This window comes from Amblyomma mixtum, chromosome 2, assembly GCF_055824585.1.
Source record: "Amblyomma mixtum isolate Tamu chromosome 2, ASM5582458v1, whole genome shotgun sequence".
In the NCBI taxonomy this organism is placed as follows: Eukaryota; Metazoa; Arthropoda; class Arachnida; order Ixodida; family Ixodidae; genus Amblyomma; species Amblyomma mixtum.
The window spans coordinates 101083551-101102592 of NC_143013.1; the positions used below are offsets into that span (position 1 = coordinate 101083551).

Genomic DNA, 19042 nt, shown 5'->3' on the forward strand with positions numbered 1-19042 from the left:
GATGGCCTGTCGCTGCTACCGCGCTCAGCTCGGCTCGGCGAAGCAAACGGCGCGAAGGGCCGTATCGGATGCCGAGAGAACTGCGTTCTCTGATTGGTTACACCGACCGCAAACCACCGAGCCACTTCCGGCGCCGGCGCGAGCGAGGCGCGCGCGAAGCGCGAATATCTTACATGGACAGATATTTGACAAGCGTCAGCGCCAGCTCGCGTCTGCGCGTCGCGCATGCACAGACCGGCTCCGGCGTACGCTGGTACGCGTAGGCGCTGCGCTGGTGCGCCTCGGATGTGTCCATGGAGATGGGCCTTAAGGACGTTAATAATAGGAATGCAAAACGAATCAGTGGGGAAACAGTTTAGACTTGGCTTGGTGTTGTGTAGAAACGCTCAAAGACAATACAGAATAAGTGACGTGCAAACCAAGAGTCATGCATTTACGGACCATAAGAGTGTGTTTGTCGGGCTGCAAAGAATAAAGTACGACGATTAACCTAAAACCACGTCTCCGTTACTTAGCCCCATCCACACTGAGGCAGCTGCTTAACATGCTTCGCATCCACTGGGCTTAACCTTGATAAGCCTCCAATTTTTTTCTTCTTACTTTCTTGTTTCACTCCCACCTTCCTCCCTTCCATTACGGCACGGTTCAGGTCACGGTTCAGGTGTCCGCCGAAATATGTGAGACAGTTACTGCGCCATTCCCTTTCCTCGAAAAGCTGTTTACTCAGGACGTGCTACGTCTGCCGCTTAAGAGCGTGGGTGGCGCTGGTGAACACTCTAAAGGCTAGGTTATTTGTAAACAAAAATACCCCCGAAAGCAGAAGAATTGACAGCCGTTGCCGTAGCTCAGCGGTAGAGCACCGGACGCGTAATTCGGAGGTCGTGGCTTCGGATCCCACCGGCGGCATGCGATTGTTTTTTCTTCTGCTTTTCTAATCAATTAGCTTTAAGCGGCAACATATTCAGTAATATTCTTAATAGAACAACAGCACAAAATAAATAAATTAAAAATCCCTCGTGTCCCTTGGTTTCTGTGGCTGTTGGCTTCTCTCATATCCACCGAGGAGTTAGTTATTGCGGCTTTCTCTCCCCCCCCCCCCCCCCCCCCCTATTGTCACTAATTAACAATGTATGCACGCTTATGTTGAAAATGACGCGAAAGAATGTGTGCACGTTTGATGTTGAAAAAGACAATATTTTGAAGAAAAGAAATAGAGCAGCAATTGTTGGTGCTGACAGTGACGACTGCATGCGTACCTCTTCGCCTTGTCTATGTTGCGCGTGATGAGGTCATGGTCGAGGTAGAAGAGCCCAATGCGGATAATGTGGAAAAGCAGGTCCATCTTTTGGCCCAGGGAGACCGTCTTGTCGTACGTCTTGCGTATCTGCGCCAGCGCCGCCTCCTGGAGAAACGAAGAGCGACACACGGACGTGTCACGTAATGCGGCGATATGACGTGGCCAGTCTTGAAGTGCTACAGCTACACGAGGCCTTTCGAACCCTAAAAAGCATACGTTGTAATTTTTCCAGCTTTTCGCACTCGATGGGGAAGCCTCGTGAGCGTTTCTTCTTTATCGAAGGTGTTAACTGTCGACTGTATCATCACAAGGAGCGCCCCTAAGCCTAAAACACCACCATCGCAGTGAATACTCAATGAAAGGGAGGCTTATGATAAGGCAGAATTTGGTGTTCCAGTCGCGTTGGCTGCACTTAAGTGCGAGCTCACTGGTTAAGGCGCTCGTTTACCGAGCCGGAGTTCCTGGGTTCGAACCCGGCGGCGGCGGCCGCGTTTCGATGAAGGTGAAACGCAAAAGGCGCCCGCGTGCTGTGCAATCTCAGTACACGTCAAAGATCCTCAGGTGGTCGAAATTATTCCGGAGCTCTTCATTACGCCATCTCTTAAAGAACCACAGATGGTCGAAATTTCCGGAGCCCTTCACTACGGCTTCCCTCATAGCCTGAGTCACTTTGGGATGTGGAACACCTATAAACCACCTCTTTCTTCTTTCTCTTCTCCCACTCGCTCTTTTTTCTCTTCCCTTACGGCGCAGTTCAGGTGTCCACCGAGCTATATGAGACAGATACTGCGCCATTTCCTTTCTTCAAAAGTTTTTAGTTTAGTTTATGGGGTTTAACGTCCCAAAGCGACTAAGGCTATGAGAGACGCCGTAGTGGAGGGCTCCGGAAATTTCGACCACCTGGGGTTCTTTAACGTGCACTGACATCGCACAGTACACGGGCCTCGAATTTCTCCTCCAAAGAAATTCAGCCGCCGCGACCGGGATCGAACCCGCGTCTTTCGAGCCAGCAGCCGAGCACCATAGCCATTGAGCCACCGCGGGCGGCTTCAAAAACCAATTTCCAGTTTTCAATGGGCAAAAATACCATGCAATCAGATTTCGGTGGAAGTTGAACAGCTGCATGCGCTCGACGGTGTCTCGTCTTTTATTGTGTGGTGGTTCATAACCCATATTGTTAACACACCTGAAATACGTTTAACAAACAATCATTTTCAGCATGACAAGTGTTAAGCTACTCGCAAACAATCATTTTCAGCATGACAAGTGTTAAGCTACTCAAAAATTTAAAAACCATGCAATCTAACAAATCAGACCTATATTACTTTTCAGCTATTCGCTTTAAGCCAAGCTGGCAAATGAAATTATCGAAAGGACAAGTTGCAGAAAAGCACCTACACTATAACTGATATTCCTAGAACGAGAGCAAAACTACCCTGAATGATGACCAACAGTAGATTTGCGTCATGAGGTCTCCCCATGACGGGAATGAGGCGAACTATAGTTGCGACCACGAAAGCAATATTGACCAACATTGTGGACATATCAAGACACGGCAAATTATGTTGGAGAGTGTGAATTATGTGTACGCAATATTGGCATGTTGCTTATAAGACTGGAAAATTTAAAGAAATTTTCCTATATAATGAAAATTCGCTACCAAGCGGAATAAACAAACCGCCAACGAATATTTCAAGGCTTTCTTAAGCGTACTGCATTCGGCAGCCTTAAAATTTTTATAGATGTAATTAGTTAGAAAAGTATACAATAGCCGTATCTTACCGGTACTCACCTAAGGGGCAGAAACGTGGAGGCTAACAAAGAGGGTTCAGCTTAAGTTAAGGACAACGCAGTGAGCTATGGAAAGAAAAATGATGGGTGCAACGTTAAGAGATCGCAAGCGGGCGGAGTGGGTGAGAGAACAAGCGCGGGTTAATGACATCCTAGTTGAAATCAGTAGGAAGAAATGGGCTTGGGCAGGGCATGTAATGCGAAGGCAAGATAACCGCTGGTCCTTAATAGTAACGGAGTGGATACCAAGAGAAGGCAAGCGTAGAAGGGGGCGGCAGAAAGTTAGGTGGGCGGATGAGATTAAGAAGTTTGCGGGGATACGGTGGCCGCAACTGGCGAAGGACAGGGTTAATTGGAGAGACATGGAAGAGGCCTTTGCCCTGCAGAGGCCGTAGTCAGGTTGATGATGATGATGATGAATTAGTTTACAAGTCGAAAGGGTGGGCTACTATGTGACCGCGCAAACCGCTCAAAACAGCGACGTCACATGCCGCGCGTACACGTGCGTTTGTCTATAGTCACCGGAAGCTACGTTTTAGTCTTCCTGCGGGCGCACCGACCTTGTCTCCGATGCGGCTCAGGTACTCTGCCTTGGCCAGGTGGGCTTCGCGCACTTCCGTCTCGCTCAAGTTCTTCTCGGCGTCCTCGATGGCGGAGTCGAGACGTGCGATCTCGGTCGCGTTGGCCGACTTCATGCTGGCCAGCAGGTCTGCGTCCATGGTCCAACCGAGCTCGGTGCAGGTCTCTTCGTAGAAGGGCGCCATGTCTAAAGAGGGGAAGGGGTGCCACAGAACAGGGTGAATGAGAGCCATTTGGCACAGAATCTAAAATGATACCAACTCATGGCGCCATCGTCTCGGATTGCGTTAGTTGCGCAGACGTTCGTACCGCCTGTAAACCGACGTCAGCCGCTCGTTTCTGCTTTTGAAAGGTTTAAAAGAAATGGCAGGAATTAACAGCTCAGTTTTGTAATGTCCGCTGTAGCTCGCACCATGTAATTGTGATGCTCCATCATCATCTAGGTGTGCTTTCTATCTACCATGAGTACTAACGAAGGCCTCTTGAATATCGCGATAGTATCGAAGGAACGCGCTCGCGTGTTCACGGTAACACTGGACGCCACTGTACCCTTTGCTTACTGGACGGTACTACGACTGGTGGGTTGTGGCGCTCATATCTTCCCGTAATAGGTGTGACGGCGAAGAAACGTCTGCATTCTGAAGACGCGCGTTTTATTCGTGGCGTTCATTAAGGCGAACGCCTTTAATGCCCCACCGTTGTCGACAGTAGGCTGACAGCAGAAGCTTGTCAGCAGAGGTGTCACGGTTTTGACGGGTGTCCACCGAGATATGAGGGACAGTTACCTCGTAATTTCCTTTCCTCAAATACAATTTTCATTTCTTTCATTACGGTCCCTCTATCGCTTTCTTCGTCTTTCACTCCCACTTCCTCCCTTTCTGTGCGGTGCGGTTCAGGTGTCCACCGAGATGACAAGAGTATTACTGCGCCATTTCCTTTCCTCAAAAAGCGTTCCGTTCAAAGGGCAAGGCATCGCGCTGAACGGGTGGTGGTGTTCTGTGGACTCCCTGGAAGCGCTACAACACGCTGCCGCATTCCACTCCTAAAGGGGAAGCTTAAGCGTCATTAATTAGCAGTTAATTGGTATTTAGTCATTCATCAGTAATTAGTCATTACTTAGTTATTTCGATGACGGCGAAATTCTAGAGGCCCGTGTACTGTGCGATGTCAGTGCACGTTAAAGAACCCCAGGTGGTCGAAATTTCCGGAGCCCTTCACTACGGCGTCTCTCATAGCCTGAGTCACTTTGGTACGTTAAACCTCAATAAACCAAACCAAACCAAACTTAGTAATTAGTCATAAATTATGTGTGACGTCATCCAGAGGTGACGTCACCAGTGCCACAGATGCAGTCAAAGTGGTGCGGAAAACGCTTTGGCCTCTACGCACTGCAGACAGTAAAAATGACCACTGAATTATTTTTTTTTGCACGCCGTAGGAACGCAGAACAACAGCCCAGTGGAAAGGCTCATGCATAAAACAGACAAACGCGCTTCAACAGCGCATCCTACGCGTTCCCCTTGAATCTCATTCTCGGACTGTCTCAACTGTCTTGCGGCGGCTCTGCTCTTGCCAAAGGATTATTTGACAGAAGATCCCAAATGGGTGACAACATCTGAGTATGTGAACTCGCAGAGAAATTTGAAACGACGATGAGACCGCGTTAAGCTTGTGGCTTGTTCGGGAAGCGAGAAAGTGTGGCAAAACTATCGCATACTGGTAGCTTCAACGTGCTTACGAAGATTAGACAGTGCACTGGTAAGCATTTTAAGGCGAAAGCCTTTAATGTCTCATCGTTGTAAGCAGCAGTTGTCGACAGAAATGTCACGCTTTTCAGTTGGTCGAAACGGTCGTGACGTCACAGTGCGCCAATTTCAAACTGGGCCAATTGTACTTTGGTTAGTAACCATGCGACCAATTGAAGGGATCATATAGTGATGCTCCAAGTAAGTGGGACTGAGCTCAGTTAATTGCGCAATTACCCAATTAGCCTAATTAACTTTTCTAGTCAGGCCATATAAATAAATAAAGCCGAGTAGGAAATTGGTCGAGCTCGGGAATCGAACCCCGGTGTTCGGAGTGCGAGACGAGCATGCTATTCACTCAGCCATGTCAGCTTTTTTTTCTTTATTGAACTCAGCCATGTCAGCTCGATGGTTTGGAATGAACAAAAGCGCGTCTAGTGAATACGGTGTCTTCGCTCACTGCCATCCTCCTCCCTTCCCTTCCGGCGAGGTGTAGGTGTCCACCGAGATATGAGAGACAGATACATTTCCTTCCCTCAAAAACCAATTTACCGACGAGCGAGGCGTACAACCGAATGAGCGATGGCGTTCTATGGACTCCGTGGCAGCGTTGCAAGACGCTGTCGCGTTCCACTTTTAGAGGCGAAGCTTTACATCTTCACCACACATCAGTGACCCCACTTTAGGTAAAAAAAAGTGCCCCCCCCCCCCTCCCTGAATTTTCACGGGTGTCCACCGAGATATGCGAGACAGTTACTGAGTAATTTCCTTTCCTCAAATACAATTTTCATTTTCGTCATTACGGGCCATCTTTGTCTTTCTTCTTTCACTCCCACTTCCTTCCTTCCTCTACGGTGCGGTTAAGGTGTCCACCGAGATGACACAGAATTACTGCGCTATTTCCTTTCCTCAAAAACATTTGCCTTAACGGCAAGGCATCGCGCCGAACGGGTGGTGGCGTTCCGTGGACTCCCTGACAGCGCTACAACACGCTGTCGCGTTCCACTCCTAAAAGCGAAGCTTAAGAGTCATTAATTAGCAGTTAATTAGCAATCAGGCATTAATCAGTAATTAACCATTAATTAGTGATTTGTCATCACTTAGTAATTAGTACTCAATTACATGTGGCACCACCAGTGCCACGGAAGCAGTCAAAGTGGTGCGGAAAACGCTTTCGCCTCTGCGCACTTTAGACATTCAAAGTGCCCCCTGAATTTTTGTTTCATGAAACGACCTGAATCACAAGAAAGAACTATGAGCTCGTGACGTCATCGCGCGTTGCCGACCGCAGTCAGACCGGGCTTCCAGAACCAGCCAAAAGTAGAATAAAGAAAAGTAGCAGCCATGTGTGCCTCAGGGAGCCAATGTACTTGTAGGTTATTACATATCACGGAACTCTGATATCTGTAAAGATTTCGGCACAGTGGAAAGTCACCTCAGCACGAAACATAGAGCTGGACAACCACACTCAGCTGTTTTAGACGAAATTATTTTCCAACGGTAAGTTTGTGAACGCAATTTTTTCACACAATGTAAGATTTCACTATAACAGTAAATATATCCACAAATATCCACTCGGCAGGGTTGAATTTGTTGCTGGTGACATTTTGGCTGTCGCCGAAAACACTCCCCGTTGTTTCTTTATTGTAGTCTTAACTACTCAATGCGAGTGGCGGAAAAACTTTAAAAGAAAGATTTTGCTATATATCGGAAGAATCGACTACTATTACCTTGAATTTTTCCATACCAGTATCTTACAATAGCCGAATATTCCAAATTTTTTTCATAGAATGCTGGACTTGAATGTAGTACTGGACATCAGGGACTGCCGACGCGCCGTTGTTAGGCTTCTAAGCTAATCACAAAACTCGGCGCGAAGCTACATCTTTGTAGATATATGTTGAAGAAACTACGTGCTAAGAACCAACAACCCTGCTAAGAAGAAGAACCGCGCCAGCTTGAACCAGCCTCGCTTACTGTGCTCCGTGATGGCCGTCATCAGGTCCTGCTTGAGCTTGTCGTTGTGCGGTTCATGGCGGACGAGCACAAATTTCATCTGCGCCAATTCGAGGTCGGGATTCTTCGGCAGGCTCTCCTCTTCAAGATTCTCCAGCGGCATCACGAAGCAGGCCCGTTGACACACACTCGAACAAAGGGAATCTACGGCGCTCTGGTCGCTCGTCGTCGTCTTCTGATCCCCAGCAGATGGCGCGTGCCGCGGACCAATGGAACCGCTGCGCGTGTCTTGGCACGCGCAGACGCCGAGAGGGTTTGTTCGATTGTACATTCTCAGGGACACTTTTGTTCGCCGACGGTGATGATGAAAAGCATTTACTTAATAAAAGAGGTGAGGCTCTTTTAAAGAGCGCCGCAGTGGGTGGAGTCCTTATTTCGGTACCCCATTGGTAGAAGCGTCCAGTTAGCCCTCTTGACCAAAGCCTTTTGGGCCTGAAGGTCGGAGCAGCCAAGCAGGGTAAGGCGCCCGTCTACCGAGCAGGAGTACCCGGGTTCGAACCCGACCGCGGCGGCCGCGTTTCGATGGAGGCGAAACGCAAGATGCGCCCGTGTGCCGTGCGATGTCAGTGCACGTCAAAGATCCCCAGGTGGTCGAAATTATTTCGGAGACCTCCACTACGGCACCTCTTTCTCTCTTTCTTATTTCGCTCCTACCTTCCTCCCTTCCCTTACGGCGCGGTTCAGGTGTCCGCCGAGATATGTGAGACAGATACTGCGTCATTTCCTTTCCTCAAAAACCAATTTACCAATTTACCGTCTCCCATTCTTCCCTGGTGGGGTTGGGGTGGGGGAGAGAGCTGATCGACGCTGTAAAAGGTACGGTTGGTGTTGACGGTGAAAACATTTATTGATTCTTGAGCATTATGATTAAAGCCTGTTGATGGGTCTGCTCGATATTGCGTAAAGAGACCGGGAGGTCTGTGGCTCTCGGCGACTCTTAGAACCCTGCCCACGAGGTGCTTTTCTGAAGCCGGGCCTGAGCTGGACACCACGATCTCCCGTCGCTCTTTGTCGGTGAGTGCCCTTTCGGAGGGAGGCTGGAGATCAGGACAAATGTTGACGATATGGTGAAAGTCTGCTCTGGGTGAAAAAAAAAATCAAAATTGGTTTTTGAGGAAAGGAAATGAGGTAGTAACCGTCTCACTTATCCCGGTGAATGCCCGAGCCGCTCCGTAAGGGAAGGCATAAAGGAGGGAGCGAAATTAGAAAGAGAGAAAGAGGTGCCGTAGTGAAGGGCTCCGGAATAATTTTGACCACCTGGTGATCTTTAACGTGCACTGACGTCGCACAGCACACGGGCGCCTTTTGCGTTTCACCTCCATCGATACGCGGCCGCCGCAATCGGGTCCGAACCGGGAAGCGTCTCTCTCTGACACATCTGAACATCGATCGCTCTCACTCTGGCTGTCCCGGAGAGTGCGCACTGAGGAGAGAAAAGGTCGGGCGCGATGAGAGAGTTTCTAACCTGTGTGCCAGGCGCGCGACGACCCGAAAATAGCGTGCACAGTGCTGAAATACGTCAAAAATAAAATGATGAACTCAGAGAAAGCAACCACTGAACAAACGCTGTTCTATGCCTTCCGTTCTTCCGGTCAGTCTTTAAATTTTTTTTTTGCTCTGTCTTGCCGCTATAAATCTTCGCAAACTTACCCAACTCAACGTTTTGCTGAAATAACACGGTCGTGGAGCCTGCGCTGTCCACCATGTTTCTGAAATTTCGCGTTATCCAGGCGGCACGACTTCTGTTGAATTGCACAGCTGAAAGCTTCTGACAGAGAGCTCCACTGATGAAACCGAAAACATCGTAACAGTTAAGTGGCTTGCCCCCCGGCGTTGCGAAACGCTGAATCCGCGCTTGTGCTCTGCAACGCGCATGTTTAAACCCGAATCGACCCTTCAGGAAGCCGCTACAACTATCGCTACTCACGCGGCAAACATTGGGCTTGAATGCTCCCCCACAAAGTCAGCACTCCTCATAATCCGCCCGCGGCGCGTCCCTACCTCCCCCATCGCTATCTACCTGCATGACACTCCCATACCGCAAACACCTACCCTCCGCATTCTTGGCCTGCATTTACAGGACACGGGGAAAAACAACCTTACACTGAAAGCACTAAAACAGTCCACCTACACCGTCATCCATCTTCTTAGAAGGGTTTCACATTCACGAGCCGGTCTAGACGAAGCAGATAATCTCAAGGTGCTGCATGCGTTCGTGCTTAGCCGCATTCTTTACGCCACTCCTTACCTAAACCTCTCCTGTTCGGATAAAGACAAGATCAATGCTCTTATCCGCATGGCTACCAAAGCAGCGCTAAACCTACCAAAGAGCACTAGCACGGACAGACTCTTAAAATTAGGAATGCGCAACACTATACAAGAACTTATAGATGCACATCGCTGTATACACACAGTACCTTCGTCTGGCTGGCACGGAAACTGGACGATATATACTGGATTCTCTGGGAATTCGCATAGCGGCACACACGACAGACTTCATCTCTCTCCCTCGCGCCATACACTCCGCGCTTATCCTGAAACCCCTTCCTAAGAATGTCCACCTTTAATACCATCAATCCCGCCGAGTCGCGCGAGCCAAAGCTCTCCATAAAGAATATGGCACTTTAGAGGATGTGCGCTGGGTGGACGCCGCGTGTGGTACAGACCGTTCAGTAGCTGTGGCTTATCATCCAGCAGCCCCCCCATTTACCCATTTCATAGACCCACCTTGTACCCCGGAAGAAGCAGAGGGAGCAGCTATAGCAATAGCCATTGCCCAAACCAATGCGGCTTATATACTAAGCGATTCCAAAACAGCCATTCTTAACTTCGCCCGCGGACGCGTCCATCCCCCCGCGTGGCAGATATTGAGAATGTGCACCCTAAATCCCGATAGGCGTATTGAGCTCGTGTGGGTGCCGGCTCACTCTGGCAATCCCGGAAATGAGGCCGCCGATAACATAGCCCGAGGACTTATTTGCCGGGCAAATGGCGACCCCAGCCGGGATTTCTCGAGGGAGCGGGCACACACGTTCTCAGAACTAACTCAACAAGCACGCCTTGCCCGTCGACTCTATCCCCCTCCCCACCCCCGCCTATCCCACTCCCAACAAATCCTCTGGAGGCGACTCCAGACCCGAACTCTTCCTACCCCTCAGCTTCTATCCCACTTCCGCCATGTTTCCCCAGAGTGCACTCTCTGCGGAGAACCGCACGCCACCCTAGACCACATCCTCTTCGGCTGCCCTGCCAATCCTCCCCCGCAGGGACAGCCCGCCATCGGTACATGGGAGGAATGGGAGGCCCTCCTTGCGTCGCAGGACCCGGACGCGCAACTTCGCTGTGTGAACCGGGGTGCCAGTGCCATGGCCCTACGTGGCCTGGACACATGCGCGTAATGTGAGGGCTGTGCGGTGGCCCTGAGATCTTGTACGGTCCAAACTCACTTGCTTAATAAAGTTTTCCATCCATCCATCCATCCCGTTAGCTGAAAATATTTCTCAGCCCTCCAGTACTGCACCCATTTTTCTATCACTTTTTCCCCTCCCTCTCTCATCCCTTTTGTCATGCCTTGGGTGACGCGTGAACTGCGTGTGTGGTAGTTACTGTGGCGCCGAACGCGGCACTGCGGGCGCGTTTCGATGGAGGCGAAACGCGAAAGACGCCTATGCGCTGCGCGATGTCAGCGCACCTTAAAGATCCCCATGGGGTCGATATTATTCCGGAGACCTCGACTATGGCACCCGTTTCTTTCTTTCTTTCTTTCTTTCTTTCTTTCTTTCTTTCTTTCTTTCTTTCTTTCTTTCTTTCTTTCTTTCTTTCTTTCTTTCTTTCTTTCTTTCTTTCTTTCTTTCTTTCTTTCTTTCTTTCTTTCCTTCTTTCTTTCTTTCTTCCTTTCTGTCCTTCTTTCTTTCTTTCTTTCTTTCTCTCTTTCTTTCTTTCTTTCTTTCTTTCTGTCTTCCTTCCTTCCTTTCTTTCTTTCTTTCTTTCTTTCCTTTCTTTCTTTCTTTCTTTCTTTCTCACCTCCCTCCCTCCCTCCCTTCCTTCACGGCGCGGTTAAGGTGTCCACCGAAAAGTGAGTGTGTTACTATGCCATTCATAGCTCAAAAATCGCAAAACTGCTGTGCCTCTGATTATCTCAGATTCAAATTCTATCATAGCGTTCCTCATAAAGGAACACGGGTGGTTAGCGAGTACGATTGATTTGTTAAAATGATTGGCTATTAGGAAATGAAAGGCGTGGTAACTGCTTCAGTTCTTGGTGGACACATCAGCTGTGCAGTGAAGAAAAGGGGAAGGTGGGAGTGAAAGAAAAAAGCGAGGGCTCCGGGGGCTCCGAAAAGTGGAGGGCTCCGGCACTCCCTCCTTCGTACCTGCCCTCTGGTCGCGATTGAGCTGTCGCGGGTCACAGATTCGCGGTTGGCGTGTATACCGAAAAGTGAGACACTTAGTGGGCTTTTTATTTTCTCGAAACTAATTTTTATTTTTATTTTATAGCATTCTTTATCATAATACGCCTGACATATGGCCCTTCAAAACAGCCCGTTCGCAGCTCAGTTATCGTGACTTTCGAGCATGAAGTTTTGGGATTAAATCCGCTCCCCGGTGGGTGCGGCTGGACGGCAAAAATGAAAATTAGTTTTGATTAAATGAAAGGCGCACTTAGAGTCTCACTCCTCAGTGGGCACCTCAACCACGCCATGATGAAGGGAGATAGGAGGGAGTGAAAGGAGGTATAGAGAAAAAGAAACCGACGATTACATTACTTCCTAATGCGAAATTTGAGCGCAGCAAATAAGCTGTTTCACCTTTTCGATAGATTGAGGCAAAGAAATCGAGCAACACATGTATGCGCTATCACAGAACGTAAAGTAACGTAATCGTCGGCGCGTCGACGACTGCGCGTCGGCAACCGGCGCGTCGGCAACTGAAGAGCACCCTATCCGCCACACAAGAACAGGGGGGGGGGGGGGGGGGGACCCTTTCCTCCTCTTTCTGTGTTCTATGCAGTCACGTTATCTTGACTCTCTAGCGGCGTCAGCGGCATCCAGCGGTATCAGTCGGTCGCTGCTAGCGCTGGGGGGATGAAAGGGGGGCGGAGCTGGTTACGAGGCCGACGCCGACGCGAAACCCAGGAACGGACGCCAAAGAGCTGCGCTCTAAAAGAAACCGTGGCGGAAGGCGGGGTGGTATTATGTTTAGTTGCACCAATATTTTAGATGACAAATTAATGCTTTGAAACTTTTTTATTCATACATAGGCGAACGTGAGTGGTGCCCTGCATCCAAGGCTCTAGTGCAGGCTGCTGTGCAGGCGCTCGCTGTCATTCGCTTCCAGCAACACTCTAAGCAGAAAGGATTAAAGAAGGAGTAAGCTCTCTTCCAACGCACTTCCAACACACTTTTTTCCGGCACTCCCTATGCCGGCTGCTTCACCTGGGCTTTTTGAGTTACAACAGCGCTTTTTGTCGCATAGCAGTGTCACCGGTGTAGCGCATAAGAATACAGGAAATGCGTGCTAACTAGCATGCTGGTCAACTAATATTGAATAGTTAACTTTTTAACTATTACTGTTAGGCTCTTTATTTATGCGTGTAGCCCACCGTAAGTAATATCCATATCTGTTTTTAGAATTTCGAAAACGCAGTTATCCTCGGCGCTGTGGCCCAACAAATTCTGGCTACATCGCGCCAAACTACGTAGTACATGCTTTTTCGAGAAGCTTGGAGGCAAAGCAACACCAAAGCAACAGCCAAATTTGTTGGGCCGCAGCGCGGAGGGTAACCGCATTTCCGAAATTCTAGAAACTGATATGGATATTAATTACGGTAGGCTACACGCCTAAGTATTAAATGTTGGTTAACCAGTCTACTTACTAGCCAGCAGTTCTGAGCTGCATTTTGATACGCCACACCGCTGAAAATGCTATGCCGAAAAAAGCGCTCAATTAGCTAAAAAAAGCTTATTTTTGAAAATTGCAGAACATCTTTGAATTGAATTGAATTGAATTGAAAAGTATATTTATTTGAAGTGTCTCTGCATACACTTCAGGAAGGAGGCCAAAAGGCGTGGTGCCTGACGAGGGCCTTCCTCCCTGGGGTAAGCAAACTGCATTCAGCATATACACACAAAAGAAACAAATACAATAAATGTAGCGGTCACCGTGACACTCGTTGGCATGTTAAAAAAAAGTAAAGCAATGTTGAGATGCATGCTGTTGGATTATAAGGAGGTATAAAAGGAAAAATATATATATATAATCATGTTAACTGCAATCAATTTACAGTATGTTACAGGATGTACCGGAAAGTCATGCAGTCAACAGTGCAATCACTTTTCTTTTGTATATTTTTCGACTTCTGCATTGATAGAGGAGGTCATGAAAATTTCTGTTTTCATTCAGAAATGTAGTCATTTGGTATCTAATCGTGTTGAACCCGTAATTTGTTCTTGCTTTTGGTGCTCTTATTGTCAGGTGAAATACCCGGTATGCAAAGATACGGAACATTGCGGATTGCTGTCGAGCTGATAATTCCGTGATACTGTGGATATCATTCTTCTCGAAGCCTTTGATGACTGGCGACGCTCCTAATTATCTGTGAATGACCTGAGTGAAGCGTTTACGTGCTTTCTCTACGTTTATGGCAGCTTTCGTGTTGCTTTGAATGATAAACAAGGCGAAAATGAACAAGGACAAAGTGCAATCTTTGTCAATAGTAACCAGGCTGCACTTTTTTCTTCTCAGTCGTATATTAAAGCTATTATGCCAGCCCTCAAGCTCGAAATCTCTGGATGATAAGAAGAACCCCTGTTCTCACCTTCAGTGATTTTTTTTATCTTTAAGGAAGCCGTGAGGGCTCTGTTATACGAATGAGAAGCAAAACATGGAGCCTGGTTACTTTTGACAAAGACTGTACCTCGCGAACAGAGAGCGCCATTACAACTGAAGGGTTTATTTCGAAATGCGCGAACTATGTCTCGGCCAACCACTAACTCAATAACCTACACCTTCTCGCAAAGCACTTTGATTTTGCCTTTATAGCGAGAGATAAGAGCGGCTAAGGCAAGCCTCTTTTCTTTGAAAATGGTATGCTTCTGCGACAGAACATGTTTGTCTTCTGCGAATTGTGGACACTGGCAAGAACTGTTACCTTCAAGTGGCCGCGGCTAGGCTCCGGACAGGGTTAATTGGAGGGAACTAGAAAGACATTTGTCCTGTAGTGGACGTAATTGGGCTCGTGATGATGATTATGAGATTTTAGCTGTTTTGGCTATTAGAGTTTGCTTTTGCGTGAACTTACCGTTCGGTAGACCTCTTGTATAACTAACTGGTAGTCAATGCTTTCACCTTGCTGTGGGTAAATATTTTAGAAAAGACTTCTAAAAGTAAATTAGTAATTATAATGTAGTTCAGCGAGCAGAAAGTAATTTTATTGACATTTTACACTCTGTACCACAGGTTATATGCCGCGCGTCACAGGTTCAACGATGATAGGGCAGATGGGGGTGAAAAATGATAGCCATAGATAGGCCCATTAATCCAATAGAAATATGTTCCGCCGATTTTATGTTATTACAAGATTCGACGAAGTTAGTGTTGTGTTTTGTTCAAAAATCTTTTTTTTTTTTTCAATGGCACACGCGGAAATTCATGCTTAGTTACAAAGTGTAACCCAGGCGACAAGTAAGCATCGTTGTTTGCGGGCCGTTGTCGTCATTAATAGCGAACTGTCCCTCTCAGTGAGTACATCAAATTTCACTCGCAGTGTACATGTCACCCAAAGTTGCTGATACGCGCTTCACCGTATGGTCCAGTATACACTTTGATGTGCGAGCACGATTTTCACTCCACTTTCGTGGCACACAATCTCTCAACGGCTGCACTACCGTCGGCAACTCCGACTTCTCAGCAAGGCGATGTGACACACTAGGCTCGAAACTAGAACTAAATTGGTTAAATTGGTTTCTGAGGAAATGAAATGGCGCAGTATCTGTCACACACAACTCGGCGGACACCTGAACCGCGCCGTAACGGAAGGCAGGAAGGTAAGAGTGAAAGAAGAAAGAGAGAAAGAGGTGCCGCAGTGGAGGTCTCCGGAATAATTTCGACCACCTCGGGATTTTTAACGTGCACTGACATCGCGCAGCACACGGGCGCCTCTTGAGTTCCGCCTCCATCAAAACGCAGTTGCCGCGGTCGGGTTCGAACCCGTGTACTCCGGCTCGGTAGACGAGTGCCTTACCACTGAGCCACCGCGGCGGGTAAGAAACTACAACTGACTCTTGTTCTTTAGTTTTAGTTTTATTTGGGTTTAACGTCCTAAAGCGACTCAGGATATGAGGGACGCTGTAGTGAAGGGCTCCGGAAATTTCGACCACCTGGGGTTCTTCAACGTGCACTGACATCGCACAGTACACGGGCCTCTAGAATTTCACCTACATCGAAATTCACCCGACGCGGCCGACAACTCTGCATAAACTGGCACCGCGAAACGTCTAAGCAACCACTGCAGTTAAAAACTGCAAAGCGCTGCGTTTCTTTCGGGGAACCCGCGGTTGCACTGTGCTGGCCTACTAAACGAGAACGGGAAAGGGTGCTCCGCACGAGCTGGGCGACAGTTTCGGAGTTTCTCGCCCGCGACACGCCGCATTACTCCGAGGTTTCACTGCGCACGCCGGCGCTGCGGCTGTTGCGTTCCAACGGGGAGTCTTCTTCGTTCGTGACGGCTCGTGTTTGGCGGGAGCCGCCACCTTCCGGGCGGTGCTGCCATCCGAAAGGCGGCCGAGGCGACACTGACCCCGCGCGACCCCATTGCGTGGTCGCCGCATTAGGAGTAGCTGCAGAAGCCCCGCTAAGCGACGCGCCCCGGCGCTTGGGCGGCCGCGCGTCGGGGCGAGGCTGCTGCCGCTCGCAGAGCGCATCAACGCACTCTTCCTCCTCCCGTTTTCATCTCGGCCAGAGAAAGCAAACGCCACGAGGCGTGTGCAGGACGCTCTTTCGTAGGCTGCTCGCGCTGCTTCGCCCATGCATGATTCACCAAATGACTCGGGCGTTATGTACTCCGTAGCGAGCTCGGAGTCGACGTCCTCCCGATTATTCTCGACTCGCCGAGAAGCGGACTGAAAAAAGCGCAGGAATGAGTTCTCAGAAGCTGGGTAGAGTGCGAGCCATCAGCTGGTTTTATCCTCGGGTGACCCGGCGCGCGCGACAGACATGATTACCACATCGTGGACTCAAACTGAATAAGTGTGTCATGCCTGGAAGTCCTGTTTCAAGCTTTGCTAATCGAGGCCACCGCGCTGTGAGTGATTCAGTCGCGAATGAAGATGCGTTCCCTGTGATAGCTGGAGACCCCGGTTGGAGGCTAATGGTAGACTGATTGCAAAGGTCCGGCGATTTAGCCCCCACTTCCTGGACCACTCGGAGGAGAATCAGTCAGCATTGCTGTCGGTGCCGATGCCTAATCAATATACCGCTGTTCTCTTCAAGAATTGTCCGTATGTGGACAGGCGTGCCTTAATTGAGGCTTTTAGCGTTTCCTCTTTAGGCACCTTCTTTAAAAACACACACGTGACCGCTGCGGTGCAATGTACTACATTACACGAAGTTTCTTTCAACCACCTTCCCGCCTTCGTCATCTGACGCATGCACATACCCCGCCAAATGCCTTCAGTCTAAAGCGTTAATTTGCTTTTCAACCCTCTGTGAATTATTTCAGGCACACGTCAAGGTGTAAATTTCTATGATACGTAGACAAACGTTGTCCTAGCGTTTCAAGGTCCGTTGGTCGTTAAGGGTGCCATTTCACTAAGCGGCTGTAAAGCATAACGTGTGGTCCAAAGACAGTTTTGAGCTTGAAACGTTCGCCATCTCAATCTTTTATCGTTGATACAAAGCAGCTGTTCTAAAACGCGCGAAAAACGCCACCACCTGGAAACGTGACCGTTATGTTGGGGAATGCCGAGGGCACGAAGCAAATACGGCCACCGCGGACGTCACTGTTTCAGCAGTACTGTCGGGTTCTTTTTTACGTTTTCGATAATGCCGTTGATCAGCCTAACTCCGAAGGCAGAAGGGTCGTCGCCTTGGGTGAGGAAATAGCGCGTCGACGCTTCTTCCCTGACTTCATTGCCGTTTGGGCTGGCCAAGGCTTAATGACTCACTGGCGGCTCTGCTCGAGGGACCTTCAATATCCACACTCGCAACGTCAGCATAGAGAATGTTTCTCTATGGTGTCAGTTCGAAACGCCCGCTTCCCACCGTCGTTCCGGCGACGTGGATGCGGCGGTGCGCGAATCCGTTGCGTTCCCCATGCCCGGAGGCTGTCCACATTGTATCATTGAGCAGTAAGCAACGAAGTTTTCCATCTTACCAGTACTGACGCGTTTGCAGACCAATTAAATACTGGTAGATAGACCTGTTTCGCACATAACCAATAATTGCTAACCAAGAGCTGGAGCCTTTAATTCAGGCGTTTCTAACGCACTGTTACCACGAATGAGTGCCTGGAGGGGTACCATACCCAGAAATTCTGGACAAGCGCATCGTTCCAATTTGAAGTTTTTAGAAAACAATTATTTCGGTTATCATAAGACGCCGCACCGGCCGCACCAAGCAGTGATCGATCGTTTATGGTTGACCGCGCAGACGGCAGTTCACCGACCATGGCAAAAAAGTTCCCTTGGCGCGAAGCCAGGCCTTGACGGGTACAGTCTAAGTGTGGGCCTTAGACTGTACCTATTTTTTTTTTTTGCAGCTGATTGATATACATTCGCTGAACTCGCTTCAATACACAAGTATTCATAAAACCAAGGTATAGTGCTGCCGACACACGGGCACAGGGAATAGAGACTCTGTTAGTCCTTTTGGGATCTGCCTTCTTGACCGGCCGAATAAATATTGCGACTAGAAGCGAACAGCCAGGAAATCAATGGTACCAGCAACCTCCTTCAGGAAACTCCACAAAGCTGCTTCACGGCCATGACCAGTGCAACTCAGTCGCCTCATAAGTACCGCGCGCTAGCAGAAAGAAATGGCTTGCAGCTTTGAAGAAGAGAGAGAGAGAGAAAACTGTATTTACAGAGGAATTCGGGGCACGCCCCAGGGTCCCCGCACGACCCCACTGCACTCAAGTGTTTATGTTCCGAAGGTCCATAACACTGGCAGCACGGCCGGTGGCGATGGTCTGCACGGCCGGGTCCTCCGAGCGCAGCAGGGTCTCCCAGTCCTCCCAGGTCTTGAGGTTCTCTAGGTCCCGCGGGGGAGGGTCCGCCGGGCAGAGGGAAATGATGTGGAGGGAAGAGGCGAAGGGTTCTGGGCATAGAGTGCATGCCGGAGTGGGGAAGGAGGGATGATAATGGGCTAGTGTAAGTGGTGAAGGGAGTGTGTGTGTCTGTAGTCTGCGCCAGAGTGTTGCGTGTTTGTTATCTAGGGAGGGGTGGGGCGGGGGGTAGAGCTGGCGTAAGGCTCTGTGCGCCTGTGTAAGCTCACTGAATGAGTGCACGCGCTCCTTCGTGAATCCCCGATCAGAGGCCGCCTGAGCCAACACCCTCTCAATATTGCCTGAGCCCGGTTTAAAGAACCTCGGGCTGAAAGGTTGGCGGCCTCGTTTCCG

General features: G+C 49.2%; 2 protein-coding genes across 2 annotated transcripts in view; one reads left to right on the plus strand and one right to left on the minus strand.

Moving 5' to 3' along the window:
• Window positions 1-7912, minus strand: part of LOC149360312 (26S proteasome non-ATPase regulatory subunit 6-like) — a 32940-nt gene extending 25028 nt beyond the window's left edge. Inside the window, exons 1-3 of the mRNA XM_089569235.1 lie at window positions 7390-7912; window positions 3649-3854; window positions 1257-1402 (exon numbers count right to left, since the gene is read on the minus strand). Of these exons, the coding sequence (XP_089425361.1) occupies window positions 1257-1402; window positions 3649-3854; window positions 7390-7699 (662 nt within the window). The 5' untranslated portion in view covers window positions 7700-7912. The remainder of the gene's footprint in view (window positions 1-1256; window positions 1403-3648; window positions 3855-7389) is intronic.
• A 5581-nt stretch (window positions 7913-13493) lies between these two features.
• LOC149360313 (uncharacterized) overlaps window positions 13494-19042 on the plus strand; it is an 82266-nt gene continuing 76717 nt past the window's right edge. The window contains exon 1 of the mRNA XM_089572279.1: window positions 13494-13526. The gene's annotated coding sequence lies outside the window, so the exon portion shown is untranslated. The remainder of the gene's footprint in view (window positions 13527-19042) is intronic.